General features: G+C 40.9%; 2 protein-coding genes across 6 annotated transcripts in view; both read right to left on the bottom strand.

Annotated features, from left to right (window-relative positions):
* The window catches only part of ntng2b (netrin g2b), a 70,262-nt gene that overhangs the window by 10,207 nt on the left and 42,342 nt on the right, over positions 1 to 17,713 (bottom strand). For 2 of the 5 annotated variants that reach the window (XM_079363618.1, XM_079363620.1), the window contains exons 1-7: positions 4,317 to 6,202; positions 3,263 to 3,346; positions 3,007 to 3,111; positions 2,816 to 2,932; positions 1,226 to 2,128; positions 1,021 to 1,092; positions 149 to 226 (exon numbers count right to left, since the gene is read on the bottom strand). The exons of 2 other annotated variants lie outside the window; for them this stretch is intronic. In XM_079363618.1, coding sequence (XP_079219744.1) covers positions 149 to 226; positions 1,021 to 1,092; positions 1,226 to 2,128; positions 2,816 to 2,932; positions 3,007 to 3,111; positions 3,263 to 3,346; positions 4,317 to 4,449 — 1,492 coding nt within the window. In that variant the 5' untranslated portion in view covers positions 4,450 to 6,202. Of the gene's footprint in view, positions 1 to 148; positions 227 to 1,020; positions 1,093 to 1,225; positions 2,129 to 2,815; positions 2,933 to 3,006; positions 3,112 to 3,262; positions 3,347 to 4,316; positions 6,203 to 17,713 lie in introns of those variants that run through there. One more of the 5 variants, XM_079363619.1, reaches the window with a different exon arrangement.
* Positions 6,276 to 17,298, bottom strand: LOC306836554 (uncharacterized protein; the record flags this gene model as incomplete). Its single annotated transcript, XM_079363729.1, has 5 exons — positions 6,276 to 6,760; positions 9,553 to 9,786; positions 12,396 to 12,482; positions 16,655 to 16,828; positions 17,295 to 17,298. 5 exons carry the CDS (start codon positions 17,296 to 17,298, stop codon positions 6,555 to 6,557), a joined length of 705 nt encoding a protein of 234 aa, XP_079219855.1. The 3' UTR covers positions 6,276 to 6,554.

The following is a 17,713-nucleotide window of genomic DNA, read 5'->3' as shown; positions in this document are numbered from 1 at the left end:
GGTTTATTTGAAACCCCCCACATCACCATTACAGTCAAATAAGATGTATATTTTTGTAGTCCAAAGGGGCTGATTCTTGATAAACCCTAGGTTAACTAAGTGAACTACATCAAGGGATAGCTATGACTACATTGGCATAAGGAAGTACCTTTTTGCTCCTCGTCCTCTCTTTTCTCTCTGTGCTCTGGTGAGGTTGACTTAAGTTGCTTATGAACTTGTTGGTTGACTGACAACATCATCATTGACAAAACAAATGGCATGGGTCATTTTATTATGCTTTTTCTTAAAAATCAATAAAATACTTTTTTGGATGTAATTTCAGCTTAAAATATGCTAAAATATGTATTTTTATTTAGCTAGCTTAACTACAATACTACATTAAAGGGGCTATACGTGACTTTCTCACATAATTAAATCGGGTTTTATCGCCCTTAAGTAAGAGAACGGTTAATTGATGTTAAAAGTGAGACGTTCACTATCTATGTATGTTGCCTGTCTAATTTTTTTAATTTTTTGAGAAATCCAGGTTTAATTTCTCGCGAAAGCTGCAGGAAGTGATGTTGGGCGTTCTCAACGTCCTCCTCACACAGGTCTACTTACAGAGAACAGTTGTGCCTGACTTGATGGACAATGAAACTAAGATGGGGTCTGTTGTTACAAATAGTAAACCGGCCTCTCGCACAACATAGACTCCTTTGCAGACTTCACATAAGTGCAAGAAACAAAAAAAGAGGTTTTATAGAAGCCAGTTGAGCTAAAATACAATCTGACCGGAGTCGGGCGAAAAGTGAACACGGGAGAACTTTACATTCATGGAGGGAGCTTTGATCGGTTTTGGGGATGAAAACTGACCCAGAGATGGCTTCACATCTATTGAAAAGGTAAGCTAATGCCTGTAGACCAAGTGAATTTTGCAGCTGATGAACATGCTCACTTGTGCATGAGCACACCAGCAAGAGCAAACAAATCATATAGCCCCTTTAACTTATCTACATTGCAACCTATAATAAATAAAAATACCTGTCCCTTCTTTTTGCTCCTTCTGCACAGGTGTTAGTTTGTGGCCATGGGTCTGAGGTACACGATTAGAGACTGGAAAACATCAATTAAGATAAAGAGTATAGATTAAGGCAGATTTCTTCTGTTTTTAATATGACAGATCTATATTTTACATAATATATAAACATACTAATATCACATTATTACACTGTCTCTATAAATGTACCTTCCTCCATAATTTCTATCTTCTTTTCCTTCTCCACTTCTTTTGCTTCCTCCTCCACTTCTTTTGCTTCCTTCTCCACTTCTTTTGCTTCCTTTTCCACTTCTTTTGCTTCCTTCTCCCCTTCTTTTGCTTCCTTCTCCACTTCTTTTGCTTCCTTCTCCACTTCTTTTGCTTCCTTCTCCATTTCTTTTACTTCTTTCTCCACTTCTTGTGCTTCCTTCTCCACTTCTTTTGCTTCCTTCTCCACTTCTTTTACTTCCTTCTCCACTTCTTTTGCTTCCTTCTCCACTTCTTTTGCTTCCTTCTCCACTTCTTTTACTTCTTTCTCCACTTCTTTTACTTCTTTCTCCACTTCTTTCGCTTCCTTCTCCACTTCTTTTACTTCTTTCTCCACTTCTTTTACTTTCTTCTCCACTTCTTTGGCTTCCTTCTCCACTTCTTTGGCTTCCTTCTCCACTTCTTTTGCTTTCTTCTCCACTTCTTTGGCTTCCTTCTCCACTTCTTTGGCTTCCTTCTCCACTTCTTTTACTTCCTTTTCCACTTCTTTTGCTTCCTTCTCCCCTTCTTTTGCTTCCTTCTCCACTTCTTTTGCTTCCTTCTCCACTTCTTTTGCTTCCTTCTCCATTTCTTTTACTTCTTTCTCCACTTCTTGTGCTTCCTTCTCCACTTCTTTTACTTCTTTCTCCACTTCTTTTACTTCCTTCTCTACTTCTTTGGCCTCCTTCTCTACTTCTTTTACTTCCTTCTCCACTTCGTTTGCTTCCTCCTCCAATTCCTTTTCTTTCATCTCCTTTTTCTCTTTCTCCTCTTGCTCTCGATCAAACTTCTCCTCCCCCTCCTCCGATGGTGTGGTTATTTTGGCGCGGTGAGTCCCACGAACAGGTCCCTCAAAGTTTCTGGAGTCTGTCATACCACAATCATTGTTGTCAAATTAAGCAAAGGGAACATAGTTTATGTTCACATTTTTCACATCCCCCATATACTTTACTGTAACTCATTATTTCTGAGCATCACAATCTGCATGAGTGAGTCAGCCTCCATCCTTCAGCTATCGCCTTTTTAGTGTTTTATTAACTTTTCTAATCCCACGTTGAGCTTGAGTCTTTGTCTGGGAGAAAAGTAAGACCCAAATGAGCCAAAGTCTAAAGTTCCTTGACAATTTAAACATTTTATTTATCATGTTTCAAAGCAATTAATGCACATATTTATCCCCAAGAAAAAAACAGTAAATGGAAGTATCAATTATAATATCCATCATTCATCCAAAACTACAGTTTGAATAAAATGACTCAAGGGTTTCGAGACAGCTGGGGTCCTAATTCTTCAGAGAGACGCCTTTAAATCATCGCAGAACAAAAGGCTAAAACAACATGATGCAATTAAATGAGAGCGGGTGAAACCAAAGGAAAAAAATATACTGTTCATAAAAACGAGAAGTTCTCAGTGGAGAGACTAATTGAGAAAATGTTCAGAGGTTTCAAAGGTTGACATAACACAATACAATATCATGAACTGAATTTATACTACATCCCAAGTCTACTACAGTACTGTATATCTATGACTTGGCCTACACTATGTAAAACCACATACCTGTCTTCTCAGGTTTTCTTCCTTTCACCTCAACCTGCTCGTTCTCTTTTTTCACTGGAAGCCCTGATGGTTTGTGACCACGTGTCCCATGTCCATGTCCTTTAAAATGATTGGAGACTAAAATACCACTAGTGTCAATTACATATTCGGCAACGGTAAAATCATTGCTACCAATACACAAAAAGAGGTACCTTTACTTTCAGCTTCTCTCTCCTGCTCCTTCCTGCCCTCCCTGTTCTCGGTTGAGGTTTTGTGAACAGGAGACTCACGCACGGGTGCCTCAAAAATTTGGGTGGCTGACAAACCCCAATCAAAATCATCATTAGCAAAACTGACAACAATAAGAAACACAGAATGCCAGTGTTTTTCTGCCGCTAAAAAAGCTTACTACTGCATACTAAACTACATAAAGCCACAGCCTTCACTACTGTACATTTGAGGATATACCTTTACGCTCCTCTTCCTCCTTTTCTTGCACATTCTCAGAAAAAGTTGATTTTTGGCCAGGGGTCACAATTAGGGGCCCTGAAGCTGAAAACCACAATTATATATTGAAATATTGTCTTCTTGACACTGAAAACCCCCCACCAAAAACATCCACTTTTTAAATATTGCTTGCCATTTCACTTAAGTCTTGGTAAACTGTGGAATTTAGTTTTATCACTGAAGTAATTGATTGCATTTGTAACCTTTCAAACAGAATTTCTTATATTAACTTTACATACAAATGGCACAGTCTCTGGGTGTAGAGATTATTTTAGAGACATTATTTTAAGCCTTTGGTGAAGCCAGTGGTTTTTCAGGCCCATGATTTCCCTTTTCGTGCAGTTCGTTTGCAGTCAAGCTAGCAACTTAATAAATGAGAATGGGTTTGAGTTAAAGAAACCCGTCTACTATCAGATTGTTAGCCGCTTTAGAGATTCCTAAAAACTAAAGTCTTCTTTAGGTGATAGGACATGGGTTCATTACATTGCAGCAGTTGTGTCCTTATTCTTTTACTCTCCATACAGACAGTTTGATGTGTACAGCTAATGCCCTCTAAAACACCAATGGGTAATACTACTAGATCAATAACTGTACACCAGAAAGCTTTGGACACCAAAAATCATGTTGTTTTCCCCACATAGTATGTATTTATTTATTCCCAAATTTTGTTGCCTGACTAATAACTTCTATCCTGGGTCTATTCCAGCACCCTAGGTAGAAACAATAGCCAGTTTGAGCCAATGAGCCAGTTTGCCAGCCTTATAAATCAAGAGGAGATGACATCCAATTCCATTTTGATCAATATAACATTGAGAGACAAGTCAAAAGATGTACGTGGTTCCCAAAAAATTCACTTCCTGATATTGGAAAGGATTCGAGCTTGACGATCTGCTTCCCTTCAAGGAGACATACCTTCCAAAACGTCACACCGTAGCTCTGTGCTTATTGCACACCATGCGTACTTCCAGGTTGATTCTACAAACACAGCTACTACTACCACATTGAACCAAGATACCTTTGCTTTCAGCTTTTTCTTCCTCCTTGTCCTTCACAATTTCCTTTTGTTCCTCTTCTTTCGCCTGCTCCTCCTCATCTTCCTTTTCTTCCTCCTCCTTTTCCTCCTCCCTTTCCACCCAATGCTGAGGCATTTTTCCCTCAAAACTATTGGGAACTAAAAACACATAATCTTTATTAATACTGAAAGCAGAAATAATCTCACACTTGGATATTTATGCTTTTCAGGCGCTCATATTACTCTATTGGTGAAGCTTATGAGGAAATGTACCCACTGCATATTTAAAACTATAAAACACAACACTAAGGACCTTGAAGGGCACTACGTCTACCACATACTGAAGAGTTAACTTTCTCCTCACAGTCTTGTTCTCTTTGCTCTATATGCATTCAAGCTTTATTTAGATCTACTCCACATCTGCACAACGGGGAAGCTCTACACTATACCAACACTACAATTGAAAAGATTTAGCTGTCTCTTCTTTTTTTTCTTCCCCGTTCTCAGACGAGGTTGTTTTGTGGCCATGAGGCTTGTAAGAGACTGTCCCACCACGATTATTGTAAAACAAAGAAGGACAAACATAGATGCAGGCCCTCCTGTTACCAGCTTTTAGTTTTAAAAGCTCAATGTTTTTGCTTCAACATACAGAGTTCTATTGCTTTTTACACCACTACAACTAAGCACAGTTGACTTTACCCACTACAGTACAAACAGAAACAATACATGTCCTGTGAGTTTCTCTTCCTTCCTCCTTCCTTTCCTCTCTGTTCTCAGATAAGGTTTTGTGGCCGGGACTCTCATGTGGTGGTCCCTCAGATTTGTACAGAAGTGAAGCACGACAATTGTCATTGACATAAGTAGCAAAAACATCTCCCACTCTAAATTATACATGCTCTTTTGTCAGCACGGCACCCTGAAGAATAAATTTACTTTTGCTTCATCCTTCTTCAAGTTTTTTATTTCATGCCCTTCAGCTCCAGTCTCAGATAGAAAATATGACACCCCTCGTGTTGGTGCTAAAATTATGTTGTTGCTGTGTCGCTTGACTGACAGACTCATATCCATGAAAAGATAAATTTGGATTCCGTTCTATTGTTTTTGAGGTTTAGGCTGGCGGTGATCTGTCATGTTTAACTCATTATAGGAGTATATTTAATGCATCTAAACACCAGAGTATATTAATCTACAGTCACCAAATACACATGGCAGATTTTTTGCTCTTATGTAAGTCTCGGGTTGAAGACAATCTTTTTGAAAGTAAACTTTTGAGACTGTGTTTCAGATTGTCATGTAAACACAATAACCTCTTTACCGTGCCTTATTGAACACAGCCTTTGATCAACCAATGCAATTGGTTAATCAAAGGCTAACTAGGAAGCTCTCTGTAGTGGACTACAGTATAGTGAGCTCAACGGCACAATACATACACCATCGCATGACCATGCTCACCCACTGCAGGGACTGCAGGCGGAAATTAGCACAAGTGCTACATCCTGGTACAATGCATCTCTCCCTTTTGAGGTTAATGTATATTGTACACTGCCCCTGTTCAAATAAAATAAAAAACTAAACAACTAAAACTCGCCAGACAGTAAATTAGCCCTGAGCTAACTCTGGTGCAATACATCAAATGGCAACATTTATGTTTAATATTGTACATGGTCCCTTTACAAATAAAGTTAAAGTTAAAGGACAAGCTTCAATACTGGCCGGCGATCAATGATAAAATAAGATAGTGTATATTTTGGTAATAACTATTTTACTGAGTATTTTTAAGTTTTTCGAAACAATTAAATATTATAGAAACATAATAAACATGAATTTTATTGAAAAATAGTATACAATTCTTAAAATTTGCTGTACAGTGCACTATAAAGTGAGTAGTGGGTGATATCAGACACAGGGGCAGTCCTGTTTTATTATTTATTTATTTTAACATCACTCTCTAGCTAACAGCACTCTTAAATAATGTTGTGCCAAACATTACTTATATATGTCTGAGTTAACAGGGATGTTGGCTAGCCAGCTAAAAATAGAGCTAGCTAGCTAACATGTCAGCGAAGAGTTAGTGTAGTGTTATTGTTAGTCATGGTGACTAAGCTCTTGGTAGCTAAAAATAAATTTAGATTTATCATGAAATATTGGTTCGCTCATTTGTTATTGTCTAACAACGGTTACTTTTATCGTTCCGCTAATTACAAGTTAACTTAGCTTTTTGCTACTTTACATTTCCTTCAGCTAGGGATTTATACCTTTGTAAGGTATACGGCTGATTTTTAAGAATTGTATATTCACACTGCTACATGTTGCCAAAGTACCTGAGATTTCTGCTATTCTTTCATTATCCTCCTCCTCCTCCACTTCCTCCCTTTCTTCCCAGGGCTGCCGTTGTAAGGTTGCACGGCCGCGATTCTCTGGTACATTTTCCTCAGAGTTGTAGAAGACTGAACACAAAATCATCATCATGTGAGGTAGCCTATACAACATGTCTCTCACAACCCCCCCCCAAAAAAAAAAAAAAAAAAAAAAATCTGACTAGTAAGAACTTTATAATGAGGCTGATCCCGCAGTGGGTAAAGATTACTGATATCATCTGGCCTCGTCTTCCTCTGAGACCTTGTTTTCCTTCTTCTCTTTCTTTCTTTTTTTCTTTCTCTGTCAGATAGTGGATTGCCCCTGCAGGGGCCTCCGCCCTGGGCTTGGGAAAAAAGCTGTGAAAGTCAGAGAGGCTTGAGAAACTCCTTCATCACTACACTTTTAGCCTGGGTGTGAAAAAAAATGACATGCACTTCCTTTTATCTGAATGTCATGGAATTTTCTGACTGGCACTTGTTCTAACTTGCCTTATGTGGTTTTCTTTCTTTGTTCTGGCAAAAAAACGATGGTCTGCTACTATTTTTGTCTCAATGTTTGCCCAAAAATATTCACTCTTTTACAATACTCTTTAGTATTACATTGGCATATTGTCATTGTTTTACTTCCTTATGTTTAGATTAAATGTTCTCTCTTGTGCAGCGCTTACACAAAACAGCACCAATCCATAAAGGTACCAGAGAAAACTTAGCAAAAGCAATGCTGCTTTTACTGCATTTTTAATTGCCTCTTGCTAAAAATTTCCTTTTATTTCTCTCTTTCTGTGTATGTATCACTTTCCCAGAGGGCTTTATACAATTCCCAGCATCCTTTGCTCTATGTTTTTAGGACTAGAGTGAGCACAAATGAAAGCAGAGAGATGTGAAACTAGTTCAGTTTATGGATCATCTGCCCTCCTCCTTCTTCTACCTTTCCATTCACTGCAACACAGGCATGATTCATTAAATCAAAACACTGCAGAGATGATATTGATTTTAAAAAAGCAAAAAAAACAACAGATAACCAATCACATGATGCGACCACGCTGTGCACATCATTGAGGGACTAATGATCACCGGACCACAGGAGAGTACAGGGCTGCACGCTTCCATCTGTGTTTCCCCTTGAGGTGTTTTTGTGCAGGCGTTGTACGTCTCCAGTTGTTCTTTTTTTCTTCCGAGAGGGGCATCCTGCAAGCATCCTGCTCCCCTGTGGAGCGTCCCCCTTCAGGCAACCTCCCTCCCTCCCGCCCACTCACTCCCCTTCATCCCCCCCCGCCCCCCTTCTCCCTTGAGCTCCGGTGAGACAGGGCGCCAGCAGCTGTTCTCACCGCACCCTGAACCGTTTCACACAACTGGCGTTGAGCCATCGTTACATCTCATCAAAGTAACCCCCTGTTTACCACTACTCATGTCCGACTCACGGCCCCGCTATACCTACTCGCGCACACATCAGTCACTTCACACACACACTAGATTCAGAAAAGAAACAAAAAAAAACTCTCTAGCGGGAGTGCAACATTCTGAATCACAGTTGTTTCAAAGGCTGATGTATCACAGCAGTAAGCATAAATGCATTTAATCTCAGTAACCCTTGCTGCCCTGAGGGCAGGAGCGATTTCAACAGTTCTTGGCATCAATCTCAATCAGCTCAGCCACAAACTGACCTGACATCAGACACAGGCCGTCTGAGCAAAAGGGTTACCTCTTTCTCTGCGAGAAGAAGGCATGTCAGGCATTCAGGAAATCCTTAAAAAAAAAAAAAAAAACACTTCCTTCACAGGCATAAAGGTTTCACACTGTTATTTAGAGGCCTGCTGCTCACACACCGAGGCCAGAATTAGACACATGCACAAACGGGTCCTATTAGCATGCAGTTGTAGAGCGATGTCAGAATGGGGCTGCTACCAGAGCCGTTGGGGGTTCAGTGCCTTGCTTAAGGGCATCTCGGCATAACTCAGTAAGTGACCTCGTACCTTTGTAGCAACCAGACCAACTTTCATACTTGCACTGGTACTTGAACCAACAACCCCCCTGGTTCCTTACCCAAGTCCCTATAAACTGAGTTACCGCCGCCCCAAAGTTGCACACCTTTAACTTCACATCAGTTTGTATAATCTCACGTGATCTGAGGAGAGGCAGATGTAGTTGCAGTTTTGCAGTAAAAACTAAATCGGGACTTTTCCTTCTTGGACATAAAAATGCTTCAGTAAGAAATGTTAGTTTTCTTTCAGTAGTAGTAAGCTAGCTGTTGTTAATGTCTGATGCTAAAGTGCTTATCATCTTTATTCCAAATCCTTCTAAACGCGGCTGGTCGTGCGAGCTGTTTCAGAGGTTTAAGAATCAAACAAACACTTCTGGAAATCTGGTTCCAATCTTTTGGACCAACAAAGGTGTTCAAACATTCATTGGCGAAATGAGGTATCAGCCCTCAGCATCTGTAGTCGGAGCCCGTCCTTAGTCCTTATTCCGTCTCTCTTGTTATCGTGTCTTTACGTCACTCTGATCCCGTTGCTGACGCTCCACAATCCTCTCAGTGCCTCTGAATGATGCAAAGACAATGTCAACTGAAGTCAGAATTTTAAAACCTTCCCCTGCTGGTCCTTTTTTTTTTATCACTCTCTTTGCTCTCAAAACAGCCTCACTCACTCAAACATTAATCAGATTTCACTGCCTCTACCTAAATCCAATAAGCTTCAATGACATGTGGTATGATGCTGAACAACACAAGAACATGCTAATCACTTTCACCTCCTGGAAAATTGGCCACCTCCACATTTTTCCACATCATAAAACCATCACTTTCACCACCAGGAAAATAATGGACTCGGTTTAAATGAGATGTTTCTATGTTCCTGCTGCTACTACTACTAGATGTGCCTTACCTCCTCTCTCACTTTCCCTCGACTCTGAGTGTTTCCCCTCAGCTTCAGACATGCTTGTATGATGGCGAACAGGAGTCAGGGGATGAAGGATGGACTCAATTGTGATCGGATGAAGATGATGATGAACAGAGTGATGTGTGGGCTCCTCTGGGACCGACAGATGTGGAGGGTCAGGAATTGTTATAGAAGGTATGAACTCGTCTGGTGTCTTGAACTCTTCTGAGAGATAGAATACTGAAGGAGGGAAAACTTGTGCTGTAACATGAAGAGTGTCAAATCTTTCTGATGGAAACTAGCTTTCTTTCTAACGTTGTAGTCTTGTTTTAGTTTGATGCAGAGCGACTGCGTCTGTCTTTTATCCTCTGAAAAGACTGTACACTGGTCATATACATTTTTCTCAAACTAAGTTTTGTTGGGATCGTTATCGCAGAGTTATCGCGCTATTTTTTGAGACTTTAATGCCTCTGTTAGAGGGATAATGGAGGGAAGAGAAAATAGAGAACAACATGCCGCAAAAAGCCAAAGGTCAGAGTCGAACCCAGGCTGCTCCCCTCAAAGACGACAGCCTCTGTACATGGGACGTCTGTCCATCTTGGGAAGTATATGTAGCTAGCAATTTGATGCTATCAAAAGGTTTTAAAAAACATGATTGACGGCAAGGTGACTTCAATACCAATAAACCATTTGCCACCTTAACCTGCGAATTTCCTGCGTGAATCAATGAACTGCCTACATGCCAAAGTATTTATCTGGGTTTTTAACTTAGCAGGAAGTTTATTGTCACAGTGGACAGTTTAAAGTGTAAGTCATCTTCAACACATCGACCAATCAGCTTGGAGTAGACGTAGAGCTAGATTTAGTTGGCGATGTTTGGGCTACCAGCTCTTTCTGGCATGTCGCCCCCACTCTCTCTTCCCTCATATTTTCAGTCTCTCTCCAAGTTGTATTGTCTATTAAAGGGAAAGACCAACAATTATTACTTAAAAATCATAATGATAACAATCAAAGTGACAAGTAACAAGAAGCTCATTTTGGGGGAAGTATGGTCCAAATTAGTCAGGTGTACAAAAGATATGTATTTAACTGAAGCACTGGACAAATGTCAACAAATACTTCATGGATATTCATTACAGTTTAAAATCGTCCTCCACATTATTAGACAAAAGTGTTGACTAAAGTGCTTTAATATCTAGCACATAAACATGAAACAAAAATGTGAAAAAAAAGTTGGAAAAAAAAATCCAACAGAATGTGGAATAAGTCAAACTGAATTCAAAGGGCCCCATAGTGCACCAGTTGAGGCTTAGACAAAGGGTCTATGGGTATCTTTTTGTGTGCTCGTGTATCTGCTGGATTCTGCTGGTTGAGCTTTGTTGTCTGTTGCATCAGTAGCACGAAGACAGGGGATGTAAATGCAAAGAGGAATGAGCGGGCTACGACATTAGCATAGAAGATGTAGCCTCAGATTGTTTATACAAAGAAAGCCTAGCCTACATCGACTCACACACAAGCGAGCACAGCGACACACACACACACACACACACACACACAGAGAGAAGTGAGAATGCACAATGAATGTGTGATTTCACACTGCCGAGATCGGCTTAACTCCAAATGTTTTCCACGACCCCTTCAGTGCTGGAGAATTGTGTTTTTGTGTCTTTAAAACACAATGACTGCTCGAGGTGTGACTATTGTTAATATGGTTGTAAAATGAAATCACGCACTGCTTGTCAGAGTGTACTGCTCCGATTTACACTTGCAATGTTGTGTGCGGATGTGTGCATATGTGTTTTCAGACACTCAATTTTGTCATCTCAAAATCTCAGACATAAAACGTCATGGGAATCTCATTTACATCAGCCCTGAATCAATGACATATACCTATAAATAGAATAATGCACAATGCTACAACGTAGAGGCTGAGATACAATCTGAAGACATAGAACTACTGGTACAAGTTTCCCTGTTTAAACTGTCCGTATCTCCTGTATGATTATTGTACTTTTTCCAATCATAAAGTATTGCGTCTTAAATTTGGACTCGAGCCTATGGGAGTCTTATTTCGGAGGTAACTAACTCGTGAAACCTGCACAAAATCACCTTCGCTAATTTACTAGTCAGTGAAACAAATTCATATGCTCTCCCCGCTCTACTGTCCAGAGGACGCATGGAGTCTTGTCGGAGCAGCGAAAGGTAAACTGGCTTACAACCAGTCGACTGGAGCGATGCCCAACACAGTCATCACACTCATGTACTGTAGACGATGAACTTCCATGGAAGGCTTGGTCATGAATGGGGTGAAAACACTGGTTAGGGGACTGAGTGTGCCTGTTAACATAATCTTTGTGTTGCACTTAAGAGCACGTCTACAGGAGGATGTTGATATCTTGATTAAAGCCATTAGAGGAAGAATGGTCAACTCTTTAATCCTTCAAACTAAGAACGTTGTGGCTGCCTTGTAATGCCCCCCCCCACCCCTCCCCCAAATTGCGTGTCAGAAAACTCCTTCCACATTCACATGACTGCATAAAAATGTCTGTGTTCCCTGGTGAGTTGTCCACCTCCGGAGGAAAGTATTATTGTATGAAAGCAGACAGTTAAAAAGCAGACATGGAGAAAGCGTCAAGCAGGCACAGAAAAAGGAAACTGGCAGGCTTTAATCTTGGTGCTAGCAAGGGAATTGGGGTCCGGTTTTTTTTTTTTGCCCCCCAGTAAGCTCTACATTATGAATAAAAGTAAAAGTTGACACAACTTTCACTTTCATTCTGGTCTAATTTAGAGTAATCACGCTGCAGGCATGACCAAATTGACCAATTCTACCTAGTCTTCCAAGTGCCTACCTTCACTTAGATCAAAATCAAGAGGGTGCAGAGGGCTGTATTGTGAGTTTCCAGCCTCTGACACGGGGCTTCTGGAGGCAACAAACTCTGTGTGTGGAAGTGAAACATACATACAAACAAAAAAAAAACAAACAAACAAAAAAAAAAGGGTGAGGGTGAGGTATTAGTCATTTTCAGGCATGTAACAGCGCCATCACTTTCACATACGAGACATCCATCTAATCTGATCCGTTACATAATCCTGTGACATGTGCCCGTCAGTCTGTGCAGATGGACGAACACGCTCACACACAGAAAAAAAAACACACAAACACACACAAACACTCACACAAATTTCAGCTAGGTCTATCTGTGTTCTGACTGTAGTATATAATGAGATTATTTGTCAGAAGCATTAATACAGCCTGAGAAATGATACAATAACGTCTAATGCCACCTGTCAGTCTCAGCATTCCCTTCAGTCATTACAACAGAGTCGGACATTGATTAGGCCCCACTGTAATGACGCCATTGAGATTCAGGACCAGTTAACGTTTTGCTAGGACTGCTAATGCGGACGGACGGAGTGACAGCGTGGATGTTTTTTAATACGACACATGATATTTCAGACGTGATTCAGCCGAAGTGCAAGTTCAGATTTTTTTTTTTTTAATATGGGACTGCAGGGAGTTTAATTAAGAGGAGCGAAGATTCTGCACAGATGTGATTGTGGTTAATCTAATGTAGTACATGTGCAGTGTCGACTACATGTGTGCCTGCTTGTACTTTATCTGTATTCAGGGTCTTCTGCAGCCCTGGGATCTGCCTCTGAATGCAAAGATGAAGTAGGGTCATGCAAGGTCATGGTGGCTGCCTGGTAGATGTATGACTAGGTTTTAGGATTTGGTTTCGCTGACCTCCCCCCCCCCGCCCCCTCCTCTCTTTGCCAAACGCCCATCTGTCCAGCCGACCAATCAGCTGCTGCCTCTGTGGATCAGACTCCCTTGCCAATAGATCACTAATCCTCATCTGAGCATGCTCGGTGGTTTTAACTGGGGCAGGGACACGACTAAAGGGCGCAACTACTATGACAAGCTGTGCAAGCTGTAAGTCGACTGTGATGTTTGTGAGGATATATGTGCTTCAGCTGCACACACTTCAAATCTCGTCATAGATCTTTGTGGAAAAAAAAAAATCCCACAATACATACCCAAGCTCGGATTAGCATTTTTAGATTCCTGGAAAAGTAATAATACCACAAATATGATTTATATAACCGATGTTTGTGAGGATGAAAAATGGACCAATAAAATCCCCGGCTGTTTAAACAGTCTGCTAACACAGCAAAGACAACCTTTAATGTGCACATTCTGCAGTTAGCACTATTTAAAAAGAACGTACACATCAAAGGGTTTTAGTGCAATCTACTTACAACATGACAGAACCCTCAGCCACACAAAACCGTCAAACCTATGTGTGCAAGTAGGTGTGTATAAGAAAGTAGGTGTGTGTGCATCAGTGTGTGCTACGGCTGCACCATTCTTGTTAAAATGTGATAATAAAAGGTCAGAAATAAAGCCTATTTGGCAGCTGTGAAAAACAAACAAACAAAAAAACACCTACAGTGGGCGGCACGCCCGAGTATCGTCTATTTGTGCAACTCTGACGTAAATGCAGCTTGGTCTGAATGTGAATACGAGCAAAAAGTACATGCATGTTTGTATGAATCCAGATTGTGATTTTTTTTTTTTTTTGCATGCACACACACACACACACACACACACACACACACAGACACACACACACAGTAGAGGTGGCCGCTGGCTGAAAAGGGAACCTTCGACCTCCGATCCCTGGGAGGAAGAGTAAGGGATGAGGATGATTTATGGGTTTCACAGAACTGCACCATATGCCCAACATGAATCTACACGTAGACATGCGCACACACACACTCCCACACACTCGCACACTGACAGCGATAACAAGCTTTTGTTCACATCGGGGTCAGGTTCAAGCAACCTGAGATATAAAAAAATCAGATGTGTCCCAAAAGTCGAGCAGAATAGTTGTTATGTCTGTGGGGTTTATCGAAACTTTCTTTAGTTTATTCCAAACATTGAATATTATACGAATACTTCTTACTGCTGTACTAATATATGAACTCTGTATGTAAACATATATATATTTCAGAATAAAATGAGGTTTTTAATTTTGTCCAAATAGTCAAAGTAAGGCTTTTAATTTGTAAGTAATTGATGTCAGTGAACACACCCCCATTCTTTTTACTCATTGGTTTGTTTACTTAATTTTTTAAACCTTTGAGTTTGGCATATCTGGGTCTTGGTTGTTTTGGAACTAGAAGTAACTATACATGTTTGACAGCATGGGTTTGGATTTCAACACATCGCTGTGTTATTGTCTTAGTTACAGGAAGACACACCCCATAAGCATTAACTGATTTATGGCCCATTAAACTCTAAATGGGAACATTTCAGTCTCCCCCTGCTGGCCATTGAAAGGAATGCAGGATTAAGTAACGCCCGCATCGTCTTAGATTTTAAATCAAGAGATCCTTGGAATCCGACTTTTCTTCTATGATTGCAAATTCAAAAAAGATTTAGCTTTGGTTGGTCGGTCAGAAATAAAGAATTATTAAACCTTTTTTTTCCCCCGTTTAGAAAATCTTTTTTTGACTACAAATAAAGGGTTTTGTGAAAAATAGAGTTGAGAATATAACAATAATCATCAGTAGAGGTCCAGTTTTTGGATGGGAAATCTAATTTAATAATCTCTTTATGACTCCATGTTTGAAACGTGTCTATATGTGATCGTGTGATGTTGTCTGCTTCCCGGAGGACTTCAAAAAGCTTACACAGGCCTGTGTTAAAGCCTTTTGTCAGCCTCTCCTAAATCACAGCTGATCATTGACTTATCTGAGTTCCCTACTGATGTCAGCCAAACAACAAAAGTGCTGTGCTGTTCAACAAACGCTCTTAATGGATTTCCTTCAGACAAGAAGAAGAAGGAGAAAAAGTCGCTTGACATCACAGCGGAGCCCAAATCCCAGCTCCGCCCACTTCCTAAGTGCTTTTCTGATGGAACGCGATAGGTCCGCAGCCTACCAAGCTGGCAGGTTTAAATTTAGCATGAGGCCGAGCCGTGCTTCTCAGGTCCACTTGACTGTACATTCAAGCGGCTGACAGACTCTGTTCACATCCTGCTTAAAATCAGTCTGTCAGAACAAATAAAGTCTGAATGCTGGTACAGTTTGACGCCCTTACTCTCAACACGGGACAACCCCCATCCCTCATTGACGTCACAGAGTCATACAGCAGGGGAATTGGCCAATGTACATCTTACAGTAAGTCTGTAAGATGTATTATGTATGATACATAGATGCAAACACTTTGCATTTCAGTGTCTTTAAGCACGCTGACACACGCATTTGTTTCTTTACAAGTCTCCACAACATTGTTTTTTTTTATTTTTATATTATATATTATTTAGTAAAGTATTTATATGTTAAAGTACCAATCCTGCACTTCTAATATACACTATGAAAGTCTCCGCACTCCGACTCACACAGTCCTTATAGTGTTTCACTGAAGCCAGATTATGATCTGTAGTGACGGACATTTAAAGTCATTCAAATACTCAAGTAGTCACATTACTTTATGAATGAGTACTTACTGATCATATATCTTTTCTGTGGCGAAAAAAAACAAAACAAAAAAAACAACAACCCCAAAACAAAACACATCCCCTTAAAGCAAAAATGGTCCGCTATGTTTCTCTGCCATGGGTCGCTCATTAGTACTGTCAATCTGTCGGACAGCGGTCAAAAGACTCCGTCCACGAGTCCACTCTATGTCGGGCTCCATTCTGTTTGTGCTTTCCACCAACACCTTTCCTCTCTCACGTGGCGTGTTGTTGTTGGCCGTGATCGTACCTTTTGCTGGACAAACGCTGGAGCAAATATCAAGTCACTCGTTTTTCATTCTTAGCTTATCTAGTATTTTAAGACTTGAAGTAACAAATGACAACTGGCACTACAAAATCATTGAAACCCCCGTTGCTTTTTTTTCTTTCTTTTTTTCAAATAATGTCTCTGCTTTCAGGACTCACAAATTGGAAACAAATCTTTTGGAAGATAAGAGATTTCAGCAGAGAGTACGTCTGTCCAATAAATACTTCCGGGGAGTGCAATGATCAGTATTTAACTAACTAAGTATGAACTGTCTAGCTCTATCTATGGCTAATCTACTTTTTTCCCCCCGCACCTTCCTGAGGGGTTCCAAACTGCTCTGGGGACCATTCAGCTTCTGAGGTGGTTATGGCGCTCTCTGCTTCACCCTCGGGCTCACCCTCACCTTCAGCTTCACCCTCGGCTTCTCCTTCAGCTCCATCCTCCGTGTCATCTTCAGCTTCAGGAACAGTAAATGTATGAGCTAAGGCTAATCAGCGGCACAGGTGCAAAACTCAACAATTAACAGACAAACACTAAAACCTGAGATTAAACCACTCGACTAATTGTCAGCATATTTGCAAGAATCATTCTTTCCATCCCTTATCTTTCCAAATAAGCACACAATTGTATCTAATTGTGAGAGGAGACAGACTTCTGCAGTGCAGTCCAATTGCTCAGTTTATCCATGCAGCAGCCTTTTTACTGTCCGGCCATGTGGAGAAAAGCCCAGTGCTGTCAGGGTTGATGTTGCCACTTTGCCGATCGTTTCTGTCTAACAGCTCGGAGGCTGAGAGCCTCTCCACAGAGAGAATCCCTAATCAAATTCCCTTTTATTCCTGCCTCCCCGAGCTCCTCACCCAGAATCACACTGCATTACAACACACGAACATATGCCAACGTCCTCCTCTCCCATTCCCCTCTCTCTCTCTCTTTCTGTCTCTCTTCTCCAGCACCCATCCTCACCCAAACTTCTCCCGTCCCATCCAATACACCCCCCCCCCCACCCCTTTAAAGTCTATCTTTCTTTCAATCCATCACCAGCGCTGTCTTTAGTCTGAATGAGAGAGGCAGCAGAACTGTGGAAGAATTCCTCCTGTGCAGGTTAGTGTGATGTGCTGTGATGAAAGGACATGGCGACAGAAAGGCCTATTAATAATGAAGCACACAGGGCCCGAGCTGCAGCACTGACAGAGGAGATGCAGGGAGAAAAGAGAAATGACTGACGAGAGAGCCCGCTGAACATCACAGGGGGCGAGAGGGGAGAGAGTTTAGGAGATGTACAGAAGGGGAGGTGTTGGGTTGAAACTTAAATTTGAAAAAGAACGCAACAAAAAGAGAGGGCGAGAGCGAGAGAAAGAGATGATACAGAAAT

This window comes from Symphodus melops (genome assembly GCF_947650265.1).
Source record: "Symphodus melops genome assembly, chromosome: 16".
In the NCBI taxonomy this organism is placed as follows: domain Eukaryota; kingdom Metazoa; phylum Chordata; class Actinopteri; order Labriformes; family Labridae; genus Symphodus; species Symphodus melops.
The sequence above is the reverse complement of the archived record's forward strand: the minus strand, read 5'-3'. Positions and strand labels throughout refer to the sequence as shown.